This window comes from Passer montanus, unplaced genomic scaffold (assembly GCF_014805655.1).
Source record: "Passer montanus isolate IOZ18808 unplaced genomic scaffold, ASM1480565v1 scaffold45, whole genome shotgun sequence".
NCBI lineage: Eukaryota > Metazoa > Chordata > Aves > Passeriformes > Passeridae > Passer > Passer montanus.
Genome location: NW_024369373.1, coordinates 4704058 through 4725001, shown reverse-complemented (window position 1 = coordinate 4725001; position 20944 = coordinate 4704058). Strand labels below are relative to the sequence as shown.

General features: G+C 53.8%; 3 protein-coding genes across 9 annotated transcripts in view; 1 reads left to right on the top strand and 2 right to left on the bottom strand.

The window, feature by feature from the left end:
• The window catches only part of RIPOR1 (RHO family interacting cell polarization regulator 1), a 31360-nt gene extending 29672 nt beyond the window's left edge, over positions 1 to 1688 (bottom strand). Inside the window, exons 1-2 of the mRNA XM_039721490.1 lie at positions 1532 to 1688; positions 367 to 795 (exon numbers count right to left, since the gene is read on the bottom strand). The gene's annotated coding sequence lies outside the window, so the exon portion shown is untranslated. The remainder of the gene's footprint in view (positions 1 to 366; positions 796 to 1531) is intronic.
• A 3393-nt stretch (positions 1689 to 5081) lies between these two features.
• On the bottom strand, positions 5082 to 10615 carry LOC120508061 (C-factor-like). The gene is made up of 6 exons (XM_039721355.1): positions 10374 to 10615; positions 7853 to 7904; positions 6910 to 7100; positions 6436 to 6594; positions 6070 to 6180; positions 5082 to 5381 (listed from the first exon to the last, which is right to left on the bottom strand). Exons 1-6 carry the CDS (start codon positions 10512 to 10514, stop codon positions 5268 to 5270), a joined length of 768 nt encoding a protein of 255 aa, XP_039577289.1. The 5' UTR covers positions 10515 to 10615; the 3' UTR covers positions 5082 to 5267.
• LOC120508062 (C-factor-like) lies at positions 10026 to 19787 on the top strand. Of its 7 annotated transcripts, none has more exons than XM_039721358.1 (8): positions 10127 to 10254; positions 14309 to 14387; positions 14858 to 14967; positions 18003 to 18054; positions 18205 to 18341; positions 18871 to 18921; positions 19200 to 19358; positions 19470 to 19784. In XM_039721358.1, exons 2-8 carry the CDS (start codon positions 14348 to 14350, stop codon positions 19686 to 19688), a joined length of 768 nt encoding a protein of 255 aa, XP_039577292.1. In that variant the 5' UTR covers positions 10127 to 10254; positions 14309 to 14347; the 3' UTR covers positions 19689 to 19784. The 7 variants fall into 7 exon arrangements, with proteins under 7 accessions (XP_039577296.1, XP_039577292.1, XP_039577291.1 ...); XM_039721357.1 differs by lacking the exon at positions 10127 to 10254 and adding an exon at positions 10349 to 10485 and having other exon boundaries at positions 19470 to 19783; XM_039721361.1 differs by lacking the exon at positions 10127 to 10254 and having other exon boundaries at positions 14359 to 14387; positions 14858 to 14965; positions 19470 to 19786.
• The last annotated feature ends 1157 nt before the right edge of the window (positions 19788 to 20944 follow it).

The following is a 20944-nucleotide window of genomic DNA, read 5'->3' as shown; positions in this document are numbered from 1 at the left end:
GGCAGGGAGAGGCTGACCTGCTCCAAGCCCCTGGCAGGACCCTGCTGAGCAGGACTGGGTGCTATGGCCAAGGGATCATCCCTTTTGTGGGCATCCCTGGGGGCAAAGGCATGGGCAGAGCCCAGCTGTGGGAGGAAGGGTGAGCACCTCTCTGTGACCCATGGGTGCACCCTGCTGTTCTCCCAAATGGGTTTTTTTTGAAGATCTATAGGTGTGGCAGTGTCAGGGCCCCAGGGCACAGAGCAGGCTGGGTTATTCTTAGGGGGCACAGGGGCATGTGATGGGCTCATCAACATCTGTGATGTATTCACAGGGGACTGGGAGTATCTCTGCTCACCCCATCAGGCTCAGCAGTGGCTGACCTACCTCTGCTCCTGCAGGGACACTGACGCTCAGGAAAGGTGTCCCTCGATGGTCATAACCAGGGAGGGCACAGCCCAGCCTGTGCTGATGGCACACTGATGTCCCCTCCTTGCCAGCCGAGAAGTGGGGAAAATTTGGCAGAGCTCAGTTGTGTGAGAAGATGACAATCTGCAGAAAGCTGCTGAGATGTTCTGTCTGATTTCCACTTCCCCAAGGAGCACTTCTGGACATCCCAGGGTTTGATTAAATCCCAGCCTTTCAAACGAAGCTGGTGAAGTGCTGCAGTTTTCTTCCCCAAGATGGATTTCCTCCAAACCCCTTATTAGGGGTTTGGGTTAAGTCTGTGTGAAGCTGGTAAAGCTGCTGTCTCCATGGTGCCCCCCCAGCAGACCAGGGGGCTTCCAGAGGAAGCAGAAGACAGGATCCAACCACCTAAAAAGGGGAAGAGAGAGGAAGGAGGGAATCATCAGCATCTAAAGCTCTCAGGGCCTTAGAGGTGGCAGTGCCAGTGTCTGCCTTCTACAAAAGAGCTTGTGGGAGACCCATGGGAGACAGTGTGGTTTGGGGGAGATGAGTCAAGGGGTGCTTCTGGTTGCCAGGGAGGTAAAGCCTGGAGCAAGCTCCCAGTACCAAACCATCCTCCCAGGGCAGATGTGGAGCCTGCCTGGCTCTGGCTGATGGGAGTGGAGGCACCAGTGGGTTAAAAGCTTGAGGTGGGACTTGGGTGAGCTGCTTCCTCCGGCAAACAATAATATGGGAGGGAGAAGGGATGCCCGGGGCTCTGCAGGGGCCGATAGCGATGGAGCAACCCCAGCCCTGCAGCTGCAGCTGTGCAGGAGGAAGCCTCAGCACATTATCTGCTGGTCCCACTCGGCTTCCTGAGCAGCCCTGGTGCTGCAGGGACTGGGTTGTTCCTCCTCCAGAGCCCCATTTCTCACAGACACAAGTTGGGTCTCTATGCTCTGATGGCAGCCCTGGACCCCAGCCCCCCCAAACCCAGTACTCCCCGACAGTCAGCCTTCCCAGCATCAGTGTTTCCCACTGCTGGCAGCTCTGGGAATGGTCACCCAGGCCTCAGAGCCCCCCAGGACGGCAGTGCCACCCAGCCATGGTCCCCACAGTGACCATCCTGCTGCCCCATCCCCCCCATCCCAGACAGTGCCCACACCTTGGCAGAAGGAAGTTTTGGCTGGAAGATGACTCCTGCAGAGGGGATCTCCAGGTCCTGGCTGAGGTCCCTGCAGTTCTGGTTGCCCCTGCTCCTGGTCCTTCTCAACAAAGATCTGCTGCACCTGGAGCTGCTGCAGCCTGGCCACGCTGGCTGCTGTCCCAGCACTTCCTCGTGCGCGGCTGATTGTGACCTGCCTGCTGCTCCACCTCCGCAGCTGCATCGCTGTCACAGGAGCAGCCCTTTTCCGTTTCGTTTCCTTTTTTTGACCCTCTCCTCCTGTAGCAGCCTTTGCCTTTCACAGAGCCTCTGCCTGCTGCCATTTGCCCCACTCGGGTGTGGAAGGGTGTCTCTCAAAATGGGTCTTGCTCTGATCCTAGCAAGTCAGGTCAGGACTCCTGATGTCCTCACTGCTCCCACCCCGGCCCACTGTCCTGCCTGACTCCAGCTCCCGGTGCAACAAGTCTTTGCCAGTGGCTATTGGTCTGGAATAAGGCAGCTGCTGGAAGACCCTGCAAAATGTGGGCCTTTCCCACCCCTGAGGTCAATTCCTGGAGCCTGGAGAGCTGCTGGGCTCCCTGGGGCAGAGAGATGTTTGCCCCAGATGTTACCATGGCTCCAGAGAGGCTGGGGAGGCTGTCTGGGCTGCTCTGGGTGACAGCTTCCCCACCCATGGTCTCTGGAAGTCCCCAGACATGTTTCCATGACCCTGTGCCTCAGGAAGAGTAGAGTCCTCAAGGAGTTGTCTGGCTTTCCCCCACTGCTGGAACCAAGGCTGGCACCTGTGCCCCAGCTTCAGAATAGAGATGGATCAGCTGGTAAAAGGAGATGGATCCTAAATCACTCTTCCTCTGTTCAAACCTGCCTGTGCTCCTAGGGAGCAGCCAGCTGGTCAGGGGGAGCTGGGATCTCAAGTGTCTCCTGGAACATGTACTACTCCCAGTGAAAGGACACAGGGCTGTGTGCTGCCATCCCAGTGGATGGGGAGACACTGAGGCCTGACACTTCCCAGAGCCAGGAAATAAGCTTGACACAAAGGGCAAAACCAGCAAAAGGGAGGGAGGGAGGCAGGAAACATCAGGCAGGAGAGGAAATGTGGAGATAATCAGCTCCCTGAGCACAAACACCCGGAACTTGTGCAAAGGAAAAGCCGACACCACTTGGCAAGCATTTGAGCAGGGAGACCTGCCCATCTGGCCTTTTACTGAGGCTTCCTGAAGAACACGTGCACTGCAGCACCTCAAGGTTCTCAGGGGTCCCTGACCTCCAAGTTGCCATGGGTGGCACAGTCCCTGGTGGCTTAGCTCCAGCATGTGCTCCCTGGGATGAGCCTTGTCTCAGAGGGTGGAAGGATGGGCTCCTGGAGAGCACCTGGCTGCACCTGTGAAGGCAAAGCACTCACCAGGGGTGAATCCCAGAGAGGTCCAAGCAGGGTCATCCTGCCCCAGTCTCGTGTTGGCTTGAAAAATGGGATCAGCTGACCTGTTTCCACTTGGCTCTGCCCAGCAATTGGTCTGCTATCCCAGCACCCAGAGGGGAGACCACTGCCAGCAGTGCCCTGGGGTTAGTTCTTCTCCCCAGGAGCTGTGTCCAGTCTGGACTGGACTCCACCCGCAGAGCTTCCCACTCCTCCTCCTACCACCTTCAGAACACAGGGCTGCCCATGCATTAGTTCTCCCCAGGAGCTGTGTCCAGTACTGCCAGACTGGACTCCACTCACAGAGCTTCCCACTCCTCCTCCTACCACCTTCAGAACACAGGGCTGCCCATGCCCCCGTGACCTGACCACATCCCAGGGGATGCCCCAGGTGATGGAGCTTGTCCCAGCTGTCAGCAGTCCTGTCTCCTGCTGTGTTCCCAAGGCAGCAGTGACACACATCTCATGGGGTTGGCAATGACCACAAGGAGGTTGATGACTGTAAACTGTCAGCAATCCACGGTGGGATCCCTGGCATTGCTCATCTCCCAGGATCCAGCACATGGTGTGGGACAGAAGGGAGGAACATGGAGAGATGGGCATGGAGCCAGCCTGTGGTGACTGGCTGGGCTCCAGCTGGCTTGTGTGGAGTAACTGGGGCAGGAGAAGCTCTGCCAAGGGCAGGGAGGGCACTCGGGGGAGGCTTGGCCGTGTCTCTGAGCCAGCACTGGGCTGAGCACGGCAATGCAGTGGCAGGATCAGGCCCCTCACCCACACTCCTGTCCCTCAGCCATTCCTTCCCAGGGATTCCCCTCCTCCTGCTGCCATTGCAGCGCTGATAGGGAGGTGCCCAAGCTGGCACTGACCACTCTGGCCAGAGATATGAGCTGGGAAAGAAAGAAGCATTTGCATGGGAAATCAGGTGTCTGGATCATGTGGAAGAGCCCAGATGGTTCAGAGCTCCCCTGAGGATGAGGATGAGGCTGAGGTCAGTGTCTCCCTGGCAGGGGCGCCCACGCAGCAGTGGGTGCCTCATGTGGGTGCTCTGCTGGTAGTGCTGGCTCCTGAGGGCCTTGGAAAGCACAGCACAGGCTTGGAAAAGAGCATGTCAGCCTGGGCATGGGGAACACAGCTCCTCTGGCACAGCCAGGTGGGGCATGACCTCAAGATTCCCAGGAAAGCTCTTGGTGGCAGGCAAGGTCCCACTCCAGAAAGAGGTACACAACCCCAGCAAAGCCCAGACCCAGAGGGACCCAGATGCTTCAGCTGCTCCTCCAGATGAGAAAGAAAAGGTGGTGGCCTCTGAGGGAAGGAGCAGGGGCTTGCCTGTCCTGCAGGCCAAGTTGCTCTGCCCACCAGAGACCAGGCTTGGTTTTGCAGGAGTTCTGGCTCCTTTTGGCCATGCTCCTTTAAGAGAAGCTTTTTCCAGAAGGGGCAAAGCCCCAATACCACCCCAAAAATCCCTTTATTTGGGGCTGTTACCACTTCCTGGTCAAATTCCTGCACCTGGCTCTTTTTGGCCATGCTCCTTTAAGAGAAGCTCTTTCCAGAAGGAACAAAGCCCAAACATCACCCCAAAATCCCTTTATTTGGGGCTGTTACCACTTCCTGGTCAAATTCCTGCAGTCAAGGGCTGCCCAGCCCACCTTATTAAAGTTCTCAGTTTCTCCATCCCACAGAAGTGCCGTTCCCATACTGTGATCCCCCATGGGACCAGATTTCCCCCACCCAGAGGTACCAGGCCCTACTGGAGCACCACTGTGGCAAGAGCTGTCTGCCTGGGATTGCAGAACTGGACTGTAGTACCAAGTCTTCCCATTCTAACCATGAGGCTGCTCCCAAAGACACCATTTCCAGCACAAAGTCATCCCAAGAAATCGAATGGCAAATACACCATGCTTTTGGAAGTGTGGCAGAGACCAGGCAGACCTGGGCACACCCTGCAGCCAGGCAGGACAGCAGCTCTGGGTGAGTTACATGTCCCCTTCAGCTCAGAGCAGCTGAAGACAGGGCACAGACTGCTTGGATGACAGCATCATTTAGGTTGGAAAAACACCTCCAAGACCATCAAGTTCAGCCATTAATGCCAGGCTGTTTTTTGCAGGGGCACAGTCTGAGTGGAGACTCTGCAGCTGGGAGAAGGCACAGGTACTAATTGACTTTATTTATTAGCAAGGTGAAGGCAGGAATCACACCCTGCCCACCCACTGGAGTCCCAAGTAGGTCCCTTGCAGACCACAGAGGGCTGAGCACCCTGGTGGACCTGTGCAAGCAGAAGTCCTGTGGAACTGTGGAGTCCCTCACAGGGACAGAGGGCAGTCACCAGGGGATAGCTTTCCCTTCCCAGTTGAGCAGAGTCCCACTGTGTTTCTCAGAAAGGATTGGCAGCACAGACAACAACCCCCGCACACTCGTGTCCACTGTCAGGTCAGCCTGCAGAGGGAAAAATGAGACACCACCATCATTCCAGGCCATCCAGCAGCACCCACTTGGCTCACATGCAGTGACAGCAAGGCTCCTTCCACCCAGAGTGAGCAGAGAGCCACGGGAGCTGGGACAAATCCACTGTGTGGGAGGATGGTTGGGTATCTGCACTGCTGGCTTGGATGGAGGTGGCTTGGGCTGGGAAGCCAGCCACAGGTTTAACCAAACAGGAGGAGATCCCTGCTGCAAATGAGATGCTTTCTGCAGCCTTCTCAAAACTCCAGTGCTGTAGGGACCACCCCCACTGCAAAACATGGATCCTGCAGGATGAGTGGAAACCTCATGGACCTGCAGTTCTCCAAGGAATGGGGCACAGGATGGGATGGTGCTGCTCCTCTTCTCACTGCTCTGTTGGATTCAGGTTCTCTGCATATCTTTCAGGCTGCCCAAAGCCCCCTTTTTCCCCCTGAACAAGCAGCCTGATATGTGCTGATGCCATTTCCCAGAAAACCCAGTATCCACATGTTCTGCAGGGGCCAACACAGACATGGAAACTTGGAGCCCAAAAGGCAGCTCATTTTCACATGGATCCTCCCTCCAGAGAGCCATCTTGGCCACTTGGGCCAACTCCTGTGCAGGTTTGTAGCCTTGGGTGCCACCCATGGGTTCCCTGTTGACCTGCTTGGCCAGAACTCACCTCCTGGGTGCCCATGTCTGTTTTCACCCAGCCAGGGTGCAGTGCCACGCACAGGATCCCAGCTTGCTTGTAGGTCAGAGCCTGGCACATGGTCAGCATGTTGAGGGCAGCCTGGGTGAGGAAGCAAGCATCATCCATGGGCAGGAAAAAGCTCCATGAACCACGTTCCCTACCCATTGCTGCCTCTTGGTTAGGGAGAAAAAGCAATGCCAGGTCTTCAAGAGACAGTGTGTGTCTCCCCTGGGTGGGCATGGAGATGCCCTGAGAGCTTGGGAACTCCCTCCATGTCTCCATCCCAGGTGTTTCCCTGAGATCCAGCCTGGCAAGGGCAGCTCTGGAGCCAGGGCAGGTCACAACTCTCCATACCTTGCTGCAGCGGTAGGAGATGACAGGGTGGAAGAAGGAATCAGGTGTTTTCTTGATGGACCCTAAGATGGTGGAGATGTTGATGATGGCTGCCTTGCTGCAACTCAGGCCCTTTTCTTTGCTGTCCTGAGCAGCCTTCTTCAGCAGAGGCAGGAAGGCCTGGGGAGAAACAACCTAGTGGGACACCTGTGCCTCAAGCCAGTCCCACTTACAGCAACTGCATCCCAGGGAGGGTGAGGAACAGCAGGATGTCAGCAGAGCCCAGGTGTTGCTGCAGTAGCCCTACCTGCTCCCAATTAGACTTGCACAATTCAGAGAGGCTGCAGAAGGCTTAGGCTTGAAGAGCAACCCCAGCACTCCCTTGCTCAGCCCTGAGAAATTTGGCAAAGCCCTCCAAGATTTCCGTTGTGACCATGGACAGCCTGGGACACCCTCAAGCTGGGCCAGATTTCATCCCCAGAGCTCTACCCATACCTGGGCCATCAGCATTGGCCCCACTGCATTGGTCTTGTACGTCCTGACCATGTCCTCAGCATCGACGGTCTCCAGCGAGGCTGTGGGGGTGTAGATGCCGGCGTTGTTTATCAGCAGGTTCAGCCCCATCCCGTTCAGCTTCCCCTCCACCACCTTCGCGGCGTCGGTGATCGCCGAGGGGTTTTCCACATCTGCAGTGGGAGAGAACAGCCTGAGAGGCACAGGGAGAGGAGGGAGGGGAGGAGCGGAGGAAATGTGCGCATTCTGACCGCGCGGCCCTTCCCTCCGTGGGCAGCAGATGGTGCTGTGAAACCAGCTCCAGCTCATCCCATCATCCCAGCACAGCCTCCTCTGCCGGCAGCAGAAGTGTCCCGCCAGGAAAAGCCCACCGAGGGGGCAAACCGCTGCTGTGACTCCCGTGCTGCGTCTGTTCCCAGCAGCCACCGTCTCCAAAGTCTACGCCTGAGCAATTTCTGGAGAACCCGGGGCAGCCTTCGGGGGGACAATCCCCAGGGGAAATGTGCTGGGACCTGCTGTGGGATGGCTCTGCAAGGTCCTTCTGCTCCTGCTCAAGCTCTGGGCTAATCTTACAGCATTTCCACAGGAACTGCCTTCCTCCCAGGGCCCTCCTGGTCTTGCCTAGGACTTGGGATCAAGGCAGAGCAAGGATGTGGTCACTCAGCTGGGGGAGCCAGGGGGCTGCCCAGGATGGGTCTCAAAACATTCTGGTCCTGTGGCCATGGAGCAAGGAGGCTCCAGGGAATGAGGTACTGAGGCTGAGACAAGTCTGGAGAAACTGAGCTTTTGGCAGCAGGACTTGAAGAAGCTCTGAAGGTGTGAATTCCCATGTACAGCCTGAAGGGAGGGAGGAAGGGAGGGAGAAATGGGGCACTGCATTGCTGGCAGTCACAAATTTCCCAGCTCAGAGGCAGAGCACACGTACCCAGCTTTACAAGAACCAGGTTTGGGTGTTTGGATGCCAGATCTCTCAGCTCCTACAAAAAGAGACAGGGAAACAATCAGCACGAGGCAAAGGTTGCCAAGCATCATGCTGGGGTGGCAGCAGTGGCCCACCCTGAGGGAAACACCTCCCAGGGGTTACTCAGTGCCTGTGAACAGCTGGGCTGGGGACCAGCCTTGGCTCTCAGGCTTCTCCCAGGCTCCACAAGGCAACAGGCTCGTGCTCAGGGCATGACACGGCCACGACTGCAAGATGCTGGAGTCACTTTCCCAAAGAGTCATCCACAGCCCAGACAGAGCCACAGAAATGATGGGAGCAAGCTGTGAAGGGCCAGTTTATCAGGGAAATTGTGTGAACTGGCTGGGGATACAGCCAGAAGTGTCTCCCAGAGGCTGCTGGAAATGAGGTGGGAGAGGAACACCTGTGAGTGCCAATATCAGATTTGACCTGTGAGGAAATCCCATCTGGATAGGCCAGACACAGATCCACTCACTCTGGTCTTTATTAATGATTAGTGAATGTAACCACTTTGCACATTTTTATTGGTTGTTTTCACCTCACGGGACATAAAAGCTGAAGTCTCAGGAGGAGGACTGTAAATCATTCAGGTGACCTTACAGCTGGGAATAACTCTTGATAAAGTATGTAAACAGCAGCCAGTGATCCACTAGCATGGATCTTAACAGAACCTGTGTCTACTTATCTCTGTACCTCCCTGTACCTTTGCCTGGTGCTGCTTCAGGGATCCCCTGGTTTATCAAGATAACAGAAATAAATTTACTCTTTGTGTTTTAGCCATCGATTGTCCTGCCTGCTTGTGCCAACTCGCATAGTGGAGCATTCAGAAGCTCTTCTCAGCAAGGAAACTTTCTAGTTACAGTTCCTAGCAGCTCTTTGCTCTGAGCCTCCAACTATGGCGGGCTTCAGACAGCAGTTTAATGTGCCCCAAAGGATTGTTTTTAGAACTAAAAACCTCTTCCAAACATGCCCACAGGAGAAATACAAATTGGTGGTTTCTTTTGAGAAGAACATGGAGCAGGAAATCCGCTGGCACCGGCTGTGGTTCACTATCCATTATCTCTGGGCTCCCTAAGCAGACCCCATCTTCCCACATTAGCCCTGGGAAATCATGTAAAATCCATTAATTTGTTTGTGGTGGCCAACAGGTATTTCTCCTCTCCTGTTTTTCCCAACTGCCTGCCACAACAGCCTCACACCATCCCAGCAGGAGCTTCCCCAACACCTGGTCCAGGCACAAAAGAGCAGAAGTGATGTGGCCTCTGCTGTCCATGTCCTGTGGTCACGGACTTCAGCAGCACCCTGACAACACCACTGTCACCCCACCACAGCTGGACAAGGCTTAGGGAAGCCCCCCCTGGCTGGGAGAGTTGCATGAGGTCCACCTTGTAGGAAAACTGGCTCCAGTCCAGCCCTGAAAAAAGTCCCTGGTCTCAACGCTGCCCTGCAAGAGTCCTGCAAGTTGTGGGGAGGAAGAATGGGGCAAAAATAAAAGACCTGGCCTGTGTTTGACCCAGACAGCTTGGGCACCAGCCACAGCAGGAGCTGGGCACCCGCGGGTTGGCAGCAGGGTGGGTTCTCACTGAGCCAGGACTACTCCTGACACGGAATAATACACACTGGCAAGAAGATGCAACAAACAAATCAGTTCGAGCCAGGATCTACCACAGAGCAAGTTTCTCCCTAGTAGTATTTCAGTGGGACACAGCAAGCAGAGGAAGACAAGCTGGATGTAAAGAGAGCTGGAAGAACAGGGAAGTGTGGTGATTCCCTGCACAAGCAACCTGTGTGAGTCTCCCATTTTAGCAAAGTGGAAAGCTGGGACAGCGGGATCCCACGGCTCCACTGGCCAGCACCTTTGGAAACCCCACGTTCAGAACCTCCAGATTTTGCAGAGAGCAGCGTGACCCAGCAGAACCGGCCCGAGCAGCATCGCTGCCGCTCGCAGCCCGAGGCCAGCCCCGCTCGGCCCGTGCACTCAGCCAGCCCCGCTCGGCCCGTTCCCGCAGCCCTCAGCCCTCAGGCCAGCCCCGCTCGGCCCGTGCACTCAGCCCTCAGCCCTCAGCCAGCCCCGCTCGGCCGTGCCCGCAGCCCTCAGCCAGCCCCGCTCGGCCCGCAGCCCTCAGCCAGCCCCGCTCGGCCCTCAGCCCTCAGCCAGCCCCGCTCAGCCCGTGCCCGCAGCCCGCAGCCCTCAGCCAGCCCCGCTCAGCCCGTGCCCTCAGCCCTCAGCCAGCCCCGCTCGGCCCGTGCCCGCGGCGCAAGGGCGCAGCCTTGGCACGCGAGGGCGGGTTCGGGCACGGCCAGGAACAGCCCAGCGGCGCAGCCTCAAGGGTGACACAGCCGATTCTTTGTCGGCTGCACTTCAGGTGACTTTCACACGGGGCAGGGCACGGTGCGGACAGCAGAGCTCCGAGCCAGCAGCGAGCCGTTCAGGCCGGTGACAGGGGCCGAGCGTGCGACCGCCGCCCCCCCGGCCCGCACTGACCTGTGCCCGCGGCCCCTCGGGGTCCCGGCAGGTGGCGAAGATCCAGGCCGGGGGTCGCGGCGAGCCCAGCAGCTGCTTCACCAGCTCCAGGCCGATGCCGCGGTTGGAGCCGGTCAGCAGCACCGTGCGCGCCGCCGCCATCGCCGCCCGCGGCCCGGCCTGGCCCGGCCTGGCGCCGCCTCCCGACCCCGCGGGCAGCGCCGGGCAGCGCCGACCCCGCGGGGGAAAGCCTGAGGGGGCGGGATTGTGTCTGTCCGAATGTGTCTGTGTGTGTCTGTTTGCCTGCCCGCCCAATGTTCAGTGCCAGCACCACAACCGCGTCCCAGCCCTGCGTCCTGAGGGGAGGAGCAGGGGTCTCGGAGCGGGCCGGGGGCGCTGAGGGGACTCTTGGCAAGGGTGGTGGTGAGGGAGGAGGTTTGCAACAGGTCTGCCGTGGTGTCTGCAGCACCTTTAGCACACTAATCTTCACCACAGATAAGAGTAAAAAAAGCCCCAACCCAAACTAAACCCGTTTAGCGTGAGAAAGTACTAGCCCCTTTGCAAGCTGTTTTTATTGCCTGCCCTGAAATGCACATGATTTGTCTCTTTCCCTGACCATCAGATGCAATAAATCTGGTAAACAAATGGATCCACGAGGATGCTCTGAGGCTGTAGCATCCCTCCGATAGAGATGGGCTGAGAGAGTTGTGATTGTTCAGCCTGGAGATGAGAAGTTCTGTGGAGCCTTTAGAGCCCCTTCCAGCGCCTCAAGGGACTCAGAGCTGGAGATGGACTTTGGACAAGGGAAATGGCTTCAAACTCACAGAGGGCAGGGTTAGATTGGGTATTTGGAAGAAATTCTTCCGTGGGAGAGTGGTGAGGCCCTTCCATAGGCTGTCCAGAGAAGCTGTGGCTGCCCCATCCCTGGAAATGCTCAAGGCCAGGTTGGACAGGGCTTGGAGCAGCCTGAAGGTGTCCCTGCTCATGGCAGAGGGGTTGAATGAGATGGTCTTTATGGTTCCTTACCACCAAAATGCTTCTGTGATTTAGGCAGTTGGGGCTTGCAGGTGTTTTGAGGGATGTTTTCCCCTTTTTGTTGCTGAGTATCAGGTACCTGGTTGAACAGCTGCACCAAAGGGGTAGTGTAGAGTAAAGCAAGGAAAAGGTTTACTGGCATCTAGGGATGGGAAAACAGGGCTGGAGGGAAAAGGGAGAGCAGAAAATAGATAATCAGCATCAGCTGAAGGATGGTGTCTGGAGGGGGTCTGCATTTAACAGCCCTGCTGCCAGCCTGGAGGTGGGTGTTATTGTTTTATTTTTAGCTGTAATATGGACAGCCAGATACCCATTAAAATCCCATTACAGTCCCATTAGAACTGGGATCTCAACAGTGAAGTAATGACTGAGCAACTCTGATGTATATAAGAGTTGTTATTTATATTGCTTATTTTCATCCTTGTTTGACAAACACCACGTAAAACATCTCTGATACTGATAAATACATCAGAAACAAAATATTTATATCAGTTGGGTGATAGCATCAGGTGATTTGTGCTAACTCTATCCTGTTCCATGGTGGTTCAAGTACATGAGAGCCTCTGCTCACCAGTTTACTTCAGGATATTAAAATGCTTTTTGACTTTTTTTTTACAGAAGTTGGAATTTAATAAAAATAAATGTTTGATTATATTACTAAATAGTAAGGGAAAAAAACCCTTCATTTTAGCAGATATTTGGATTAAAGGTCCCATTCTCCTTTTCCTGCCTCCTTCTGTGCTCAGGCCATTAATTCAGTGACTTCTCAGCAGAAGTGCTGCTCTGTCTATGGCAAAGTTTGGCAAATAATGACCGAGGGGTACCAACACTCAGGGTGAACCACAGCCAGGGTTTGGCCACCTGTTCCACACAGATCCTGCACGCTGCAGGCAAATTACACTGATGAATTCTTCCCAAAAAGTGCTTGTTTGAAAAAGCCTTGGAGACAGGAATCCCCAGTGATCTGCTGTGCAGAAACAGTTGAAGTGCAGCCACAGCTGAGGGCAGAAGGAGCCTGTTCTGAATGCTAATGTGAACAGTGAAAGAAAGGCAGCTCCAAGTATCAGTAACTGAGTACTTTCCGGGCAGGTGTGGGCATTGCTTGACAGCTTTTTTGCCTCTGTTCCCCATGAATGAAATAGAGGATTATCCATTCTTGGAAAACCTTGTTAGTTAAGTGTTGGGAGGCTTCCAGCAGGTAATAATGAAAAATGCAATCAAAAAGAACACCAACAAATACTAATGAAACAAAAAAGCCCCAAGGCTTACCCGAGTGCTCTAGTTTCACTACAACAGGCATTGGGAAACTCGTGCTGCTTGGTAAAGCACAAGACTGATATTGGTGAATTTTGGAGAATTTGAAGGTGTGAATTATAGAATCCTAGAGTGTTTTGGGTTGAATGGAACCTTAAAGATCACCTCGTTCCATCCCCTCTGCCATGGACAGAGACATTTTCCACTAGACCTCCCTAAGAATATGAAGAAGTATTTGAGTTCACTTAGTTAAAAATCAAAACTAGTAATTCCTGTTATCAGCTCATTGATGCTGTGATTTGGTTGAGTTTCTGCACTGTAAGGAACATGTGGGCACATGTCCTTTGCACTGAGCTGATGGATTCATCATAAGTGCTGCTTTAAGTTACTGGATTAAAAAAATGCAGCTAGAGGAAGAGGGGGAAATATCTTAATTAAAGAAAAAATGGATGTAAGTGGGGTTTTTTCCCCTTCCTTTTTATAAATATGGTTTGAAACCAGAATGAACAACTATGGTAAGTTTAAATTTCTGCTGATAAAATACTAATGCAGCCCATTTTACTCTAGCAATGTCCACAGCTACTTACTATGCATTTTTGGTTTCACAGACTGTATTTTTTCTGCTCAGCTGTGTGGGCAATGAGTCACATCATTTAGGCTGGCATTGCATTGGAGTGGCATAGTGCTCAGCTTTTAACTTCTTTACAGGGAGTAAATTTTCCATAGTCCTTTAAATGCTTTTTAATTTAAAGATTATACTCACTCTTTCCTGCTTAAATATCTTTCCTTAATAAGACTTAATGATTCTTTCCAACTGGATTCCTAAATTAACATCTGCATTATCATGTATCTATTCCTAAACTTTACTGTGTCTCCTTTTCTCACTTCAATACTCAGATGTCAAACCAAGGCAGTCACAAGCTGATCATTTAGCCTGTGCCTTAGTGTTCCTGAGAGGGAGCATATCTGCCACGTGTGACAGCTTGTTCTCAGCCATCCCCATCACTAAATCTAATAGTGGGAAAGAAAATTTGTCTTGTTTGGTGGTTCTGAGGTCCTCTTCATGGCACTGTGCTGAAGCAGGCAGGATAACCCAGCCACCTGTCCTTAGAGGATGGGAGAAAAGAAGGTCAGTGAGGATCTGTGCTGTCCCCATGGGTCCTGGCAAAGCAGTTCTGTCCCTGTGCTGCCAGCCCTGCTGCACCCAGGTAGCTGAGGCATCTTGACTGCTGTCACAAGGGGAATATCCCCAAAAGGTGTTTCTGAGCCCAGTGTGAGGCCCCAGGCTGGCACAAGATCAAAACACAGTGGCCCAAGAGAGGTTGCTCGGACAGTGTGAGCATTTTAAATCCTCAGTCATAGAATCACAGAATGGTTTGGGTTGCATGGAACCTTAAAGACTGTCTTGTTCCAACCCTGCCATGGGCAGGGACACCTTCCACTAGACCAGGTTGCTCAGAGCCCCCCAACCTGGCCTTGAACACTTACAGGGATGGGGCAGCCAGTTTCTCTGTGTAATCTCTGCTGGGCCTTCCCACCCTCACAGGGAAGAATTTCTTCCAAATACCCAGTCTAACCCTGCCCTCTTGTCAGTGTGAAGCCGTTCCTCTTGTTCTGTCACTCTATGCCCTTGTCCAAAATCCCTCTCCATCTCTGATACAATGCAGGTGTAATCTGGATGAGTCTGCTTGGAAAACAGCAAAGCTATGACAAAGGTGCCATGGGAAGTTCACTTGGGAGCTGCAGGTAAGCTCAGGCTCTTGCCCCCAGTCCCTGCATCCTTTCACAATGGGGTGTCACTACTCATAGAATCATATTGTGGAATCACAGAATGGTTTCTGTTGGAAGAGGCCTTACTCATTACTTAGTTCCAACCCTCCTGCCATGGGTTGCCAACCCCCACCAGATCACTAATCCTCTTCAGCCCAAAAGAAAACTAATCAGGGAGGGTGGGTACTGCCCAGCTTCTGTTACAGTGCTGGGTTGGCCTCACCCCACCTCTCCCGTGGGCCGCTCACTTATCACTATCTATTGATTCTTTAGCAAATGACTAATAGGTGATGACAGACCTGAATGCATTGTGGAGCAATGGGGGAAAAAAAAAAAAAAAAAAAAAAGATAAAATCGGCTTGATAAATAGCAGTGAGTTTGTTTCTTATTTATAGTAGATTAAATGTACTAAAACTAATTGTGCCACACCCCTGTTCCCCTGGCAGGCAGAGAAAAGCAAGTTTCTCCATGTTTCTGTCAGAAGCATTGTCATTGTGCAATCACCTCCTTGACTGAGGGCACGCTTGAGTCTCCAGCAACTGAGAGTGGAAGAGGTGTGACTGCCTCTTGGAAAACTGGCTCCATGTCTTCCCAGTGTGGTGATGTGAAAATAATCCATGGGTAAAACGTGCAGCAGCCTGGGGGTCGTGGGAGAAGATCTACAGTGCCCCTGAGCTTGGTGTTAGTGAGGCTGCACCTTGAATCCTCTGTTCAATTTAGGGCCACTCACAGCAAGAAAGATTAACGTGCTGGAGTTTGTCCAGGGAAGAGCAACGGAGGTGGGGAAGGTCTGAAGCACAAGTCTGATGAAACAGCACAAGTTACAGGATGAAACAGCCTCAGGTTGTGCCAAGGGATGTTTCAATTGGATATTAGGAAAAATTTATTCACAGAAAGGACTTTCAAGCACTGGTACACAGACTGCCCAGGAACGTGGTGGTGTCACCATCCCACAAGTGTTTAAAAAATGCGTGGTTGTGGCACTTGGGGACATGGTTTAGTGGTGGAATTGGCATTGTTAGTCTAATTGTTGAAATCAATGATCTTAGAGGCCTTTTCCAACCTAGATGATTTCATAATTCTGAGGACTTTAATGCTCAGCTTAAGATTTAGGCCACGCAAGAACATTTCAGAGCAAAGGAAGCATCTGAATTCCTTCTTAGGAGCTGGACCAAGATCCTTTCCAGAGGCATGGGGACAGCAGCAGCCCTTGTGATGAGACTGGGCTGCAAGGCAGCGAGGCTGGTTTCTTTCTCCTCTGCCTCTTTGTGCCAGGCTGGGCTTAGACTCCTGGTGAAGCAGTGCTTGCTTAAACTCTAATAATCAATAATGCAGTGTGTGGCCCCAGAGCAAAGTCAACATGACAAAGTTACAGCTCCAAAACAGTGGAAGGCTACACAAATGAGGTGACACAGCAAAAACAGGAGACTTAAAATGTTAATTGTTTTGTTTTCTGATGCTGTCTGCTTCTGAGTCATTGTGGAGGTTTCAAACTGGCTGTGGGTGATGGCCTTATCCTCCACCTAGAGGAAGAAAACCATGGAAGTCTATTTGGAGGATTTGAGCTCTGGTGCATCTGTTGGCAAGTATAGTTGAGGTCTGTAGTCCTTGAAAAGGAAATACTGAAATGATCTATGGAGCCTGAATTCCAGGCCAGCCATGTGGGAGATCCTCAGTGAGAAATCAGTCTGACACTGAAAGGCCCAAAGTTTTATACTGCTGGTAAGTGGTAGGAATTCACAAGGGAAAAGAAGTGTCTCAACCCAATATGAAAAATTCAAAAAGTAGACAGAAGTCCAATTAACCAAGGAAACAAAGTAGAAAAAAAAAATTGCATGGAACTTAAGAAGAGGCTCAGACTTGGCAGAGAGAAGATATGGGATCGGCTCACCATAGAAGCTGCCAGTGTGCACCTTCCCAAATGGGTTTGGGGACGGTGCCCTGTGCAGGTGGCCCCAGGTCAGAGCGGGAAAGGACCCGCTTATCTCCCAGTGTCTGCCAGCTGAGCCCCAGAACACAGGCTGGAGTGGGCAGGAGGACATCAGCTGCTGCCAGAGCATGAAGACACACTTGGCATTGCCACTGGGAGGTAGCTGTTCTGCTTAACGCTGCTGCCAGGATATCCTGGGGCAGAAGGTGACATGAGCAGTGTTGTCTCCATTGCTGCCCAGCAGCCTGTGCAATGGCTCTGGGACTCAATGTAGGAGGACAAGGGGTTGGCAAGAGGTTTCTGGGGGTGGGTCTTCACCTACAGTGGGGCAGGAGTGCATGGTGTACTTACACGCCTGATCCAGCCTTGCAAACCTGTAATGCATCACGTGAGGTACTGGACAGCACTGGGCTTCACTGGCAGTACCACAGAACAGTCAGTACCTCATGGCAATAGGTGAGGTGGAGAATAGGCTTTAAGCAGGACATTTTCTTTGCAGGTAAATGTCCCAGGTGCCTGAGTCCTCTGTGGCTCTGAACAAAGGGCCAGCTCAACTTAGGACAGCATCCCAAAGGATGGGGGGGATGATCTGCATCATGGCGCTGTGCCAGCCATGCTGGTTCCCACCCTTCTGTCAGGAGACCACGCTGGGTTTGCTCTCCCATTCCACAGGTCTTTGGCTACACAATGAGGAGAGGTTATTGCCTTGGAAGAGGCAGGAGCAAGGCAGAGAACATTTGCTCAGGGTCACCTGAGGCTCAGCTTGGTACAATGTGCAAAGATCATCAAGCCCACAGGATTCTTGTGTCAAGCCCACCTGAGCCGTGGAGCTTCCCACATCAACCCACATGCTGCTCCCTCCGTCTTCACCCACAAGACCCCCACCTGGCTTATGGCATCAGGTTACCCAAGGAATGCATACTTTTCCTGTAAAAAACCAAGTGGTTTTTGCCGTTAGGTAACTGGGAGTGGTCCCCAGCCAGAACATATGTCCTGGAGCTCAAAGAGCTGGAGCAGTTGCTCCTCCCAGAGAGAAGCCACATTAGTGCAAGCTGTGAGTAAGTGGGGTGGGACACGCTAGAAGGAAATATTGGAGAGCAGAGCAAACAGTGAGAGCTGGAGCAGAGGAGAACAAGCAGCATGGCAGAACTTTGTGTCGGCTCTGTTCTGGTGACTGGGGCCAACCGGGGACTCGGCCTGGGGCTTGTCCAGCATTTCCTGAGGATGCCAAAACCACCTCAGTGGATCTTTGCGACCTGTAGGGACCCCAAGGGACAGCGAGCACAGGTGAGACTGGGCAAGAGGCAGTGACTGTGCTGGGGGATGGCAGCACTTGGTGTCAGGGGAGATTGGAACAGGGATGGTGTTTGCAAGTGTCTGGAGCTTCAGCTGGGCACCTGGGGCCCAGGGCAGCTCGGCTGAGACAACGTGGGAGCAGTTGTGCATGGGATGTGTGGAGGGGACAGGGATACATGGTGTGTGCAGGAGTTGTGGAGTGTTCCCCCTGTATCATGATCAGGGCAGCTGGAGCAGGATGCTGGGCACTTGGTGGTGCAGGGATGGAGCTGGAGGGACACAGGGGACTTTGGCTGGCTTAGCAGGGTGAGCCTTGGAAAAGCTGTTCCATCCTGTTGGTACCAATGTTGTGACCCCTCTTGCAGGAGCTACAGAATTTGGCCTCCAAACATCCCAACCTGGTCATTATCGCTCTCGGTAGGTTCTCTCTCACCCCAGTTCCTCTGGCGTGTGCTTGGGCACTCATCACAGACCTAGGAGCTGCCTTTGCGGGGCACTTCCTTTCGGGGAAACAGGGGATCCCAAACCACCACAGGGTCACTGAGCTCCAGTTTATTGCCCCTGCAGAAGTTGCTGACCCCGCCAGCATCAAGGCGGCTGCAGCCAAGGTTGGGGAGCACCTGGGGGGCTCTGGGCTCAACCTCCTCATCAACAATGCTGGAATTGTGAAACCAAAGACCCTTGATAATGAGACTCTGCAGGACATGACCGAGACTTACACCACCGCTGGAGCATAGTGTGGGTCCACGGTAGTGCAGGGATGGAGCCAGAGCAATGAGGGCTTTGCCTGGGAAAGGCTGAGCCTCTGCACAGGCCCTGCAGCCTCTCACTGTGCCCTCTGTTTCAGGAGTTACAGAATTTGGCCTCCAAGCACCCCAACATCATCATCATCCCGCTCGGTAGGTGCCCCGAGGTGCGGGTCCTTTGCCCCAGTTCCTCTGGCGAGTGCCCAGGCTGGGCACACCCTGGGAGCTGGGAGGGAGCTGTGCCAGCGGGCTGGTCCCTCAGGGCCATCGGGCACTGCCACCTCTGGGGGAACAGAGGGGACTCCAGCATGGGGACACAGGCTCTGACCTCCCCTGTGCCGGCTCTGCAGAAGTCGCCGACCCCGCCAGCATCAAGGCAGCTGCAGCCAAGGTTGGGGAGCACCTGGGGGGCTCTGGGCTCAACCTCCTCATCAACAATGCTGGAATTTTGAAACCAAAATCCATTGATAATGAGATGCTGCAGGACATGACCGAGACTTACACCACCAACACGGTGGGACCCCTGCTGATGGGCCAGGTGAGTGTCCAGCACTACAGCACAGCTCAAAGTGGACATTATAGATGGAGTGAAGGGCCAGTGGGAGGGGCTCCTGTCAGTGCTCTGGTGCCCTGATGGGCTCTCAGTTGATGAGAAGCTCAGGGAGCCATGGGCTGGAGCTCAGGAGCTGGAGCCTGGCAGGGAAGAGGAGGGAGGATGCCCCAGTGCTGGTGTGCATATTGCCCAGTGTGGAAGGAGCTTCTACCCAGCCCTGTGCCATGTCCATGTGTGCTCCTGTCCCCTCTGTCTCCTCGCAGGCATTTCTGCCCTTGCTGAAGAAGGCTGCCCAGGGGAGCCCAGGCTCAGGGCTGAGCTGCAGCAAGGCTGCCATCGTCAACATGTCCAGCATTGGCGGCTCCATCACTTCTTGCTTTGGTTGGGAGATGTTACCAGGTGTCTCCTACCACTGCAGCAAGGTGCTGTCACACGTGCTGGAGACAAATTCACTTCCCCTGCCCTGCCCAGCTGTGGGCCCCCTCGCAGCCCCCCTTCCCCTCTTACCACCATCTCTGCCTTGTCTCCCACAGGCTGCTCTGAACAAGCTGAGCAAGTGCCAGTCCCTGGCCTACAAGGAGCACGGCATCCTCTGTGTCGCTCTCCACCCCGGCTGGGTGCAAACTGACATGGGCAGCTTTGATGGACACACGGTAGGAATTCCCCTGGGGAGGGTCCATCAGCTGTCCTCCATCTCTGAGAAGGAGACTGGGGCCTTCCTGGACTGGGAAGGGAAGGTCGTGCCCTGGTGAGATGCTGATTCAGGATTCCAGCTGTGAGGACCTTTGCTGCTGCACCATGTTGTACCTGTCCCTTAGTAAATGACTGTCCACAAACAATGAGTAGCATTGTGTGAGCCTCCTTCCCTTGATCTTCTGTTAACTATCACTGAGAATCCTCACTGGTGCTTTGAGAGTTCTTCTCAGTTATTTCCGCATATCATTGAGCTGGGTTGGCCTGAGTATTTGTTCCTGTCTAACTGGGAACCTGGACACCATCCTGATAGGAATTTGTCCCTGAGCTTGTCCCAGAGGTCTCCCTCAGAATGGCAGCACCACTTTACAATGACTCAGACACTCCTCCCAGTGAGTCCTTTCTTGTTTGTCCATTCAAAGTCCAAGCTCATTGTCAGCTCCTCTACCACATAGGTCAGGAAGACAAAACTTGACGTGATCTTCTTGGCTTGCTTATGCCCTTCTGTGTTCCTCCAGCAGAGATCAAGGTAGTAAAAAACACCCATGAAGACCAGGGCCTCAAATGGGAAATCTGTAAGTGCAGTCCTGAGCCCTCTCAGGGATGGGAACCTATTCTGTGTTCCTGTTAAATCCTGTCTGTGCCTCTCTTCTCGGCAGCTCTGCTCCCTGTTGTGAGCTGGTGTCTGGAGGCAGGATAGGCTCTTGGTGTTGTGCACATTTCCATGGGGCACACGTGGCACTGGAGGCTCCAGAGATGAGCAGAGGTGCCCACGGGTCCTCTGGGACTCACCAGGGGGCTGAGGGAGTGGGGTGTGGGACCAGATGGACACTTGGGGTCCTTGGGGACACCAGGGATCCCCCACGGTGTGTCCTGTGGTGCATGGAGGGATGGGGAGGACGCAGCAGTGGGATGGTTCCCAGCGGGCTGTGGGCTGCCTTGGGTGTGGAGCAGGGAGCTCTCAGCCCCACAGAGTCCTTTCTTCACCATCAGCACTGAGCCCAACCTGCACCAGGGCCTGGAACAGCAAATGCCACTCTGGAGTCACCAAAGTACAATTCTAAAGGCACGAAACTGGGCAGGAAACACAGAGAAGGATCATGATCAGGCAAGGAGGTGGCAGTGGGACCCTGAGGATGATGAATGGTGGGGACCAGGGACATTCTGGATTACCCAGACCTCCCTGACTGTATCCTTCCCACAGCACCACTCAGCTCCCCATGGAGATCATTGTGACATTTGTTGTATTTTTAACTGAATTCCCTCAAATTTGTCGTATCACACAGGATGCTAAATTAATTAATTATTTCCTCAC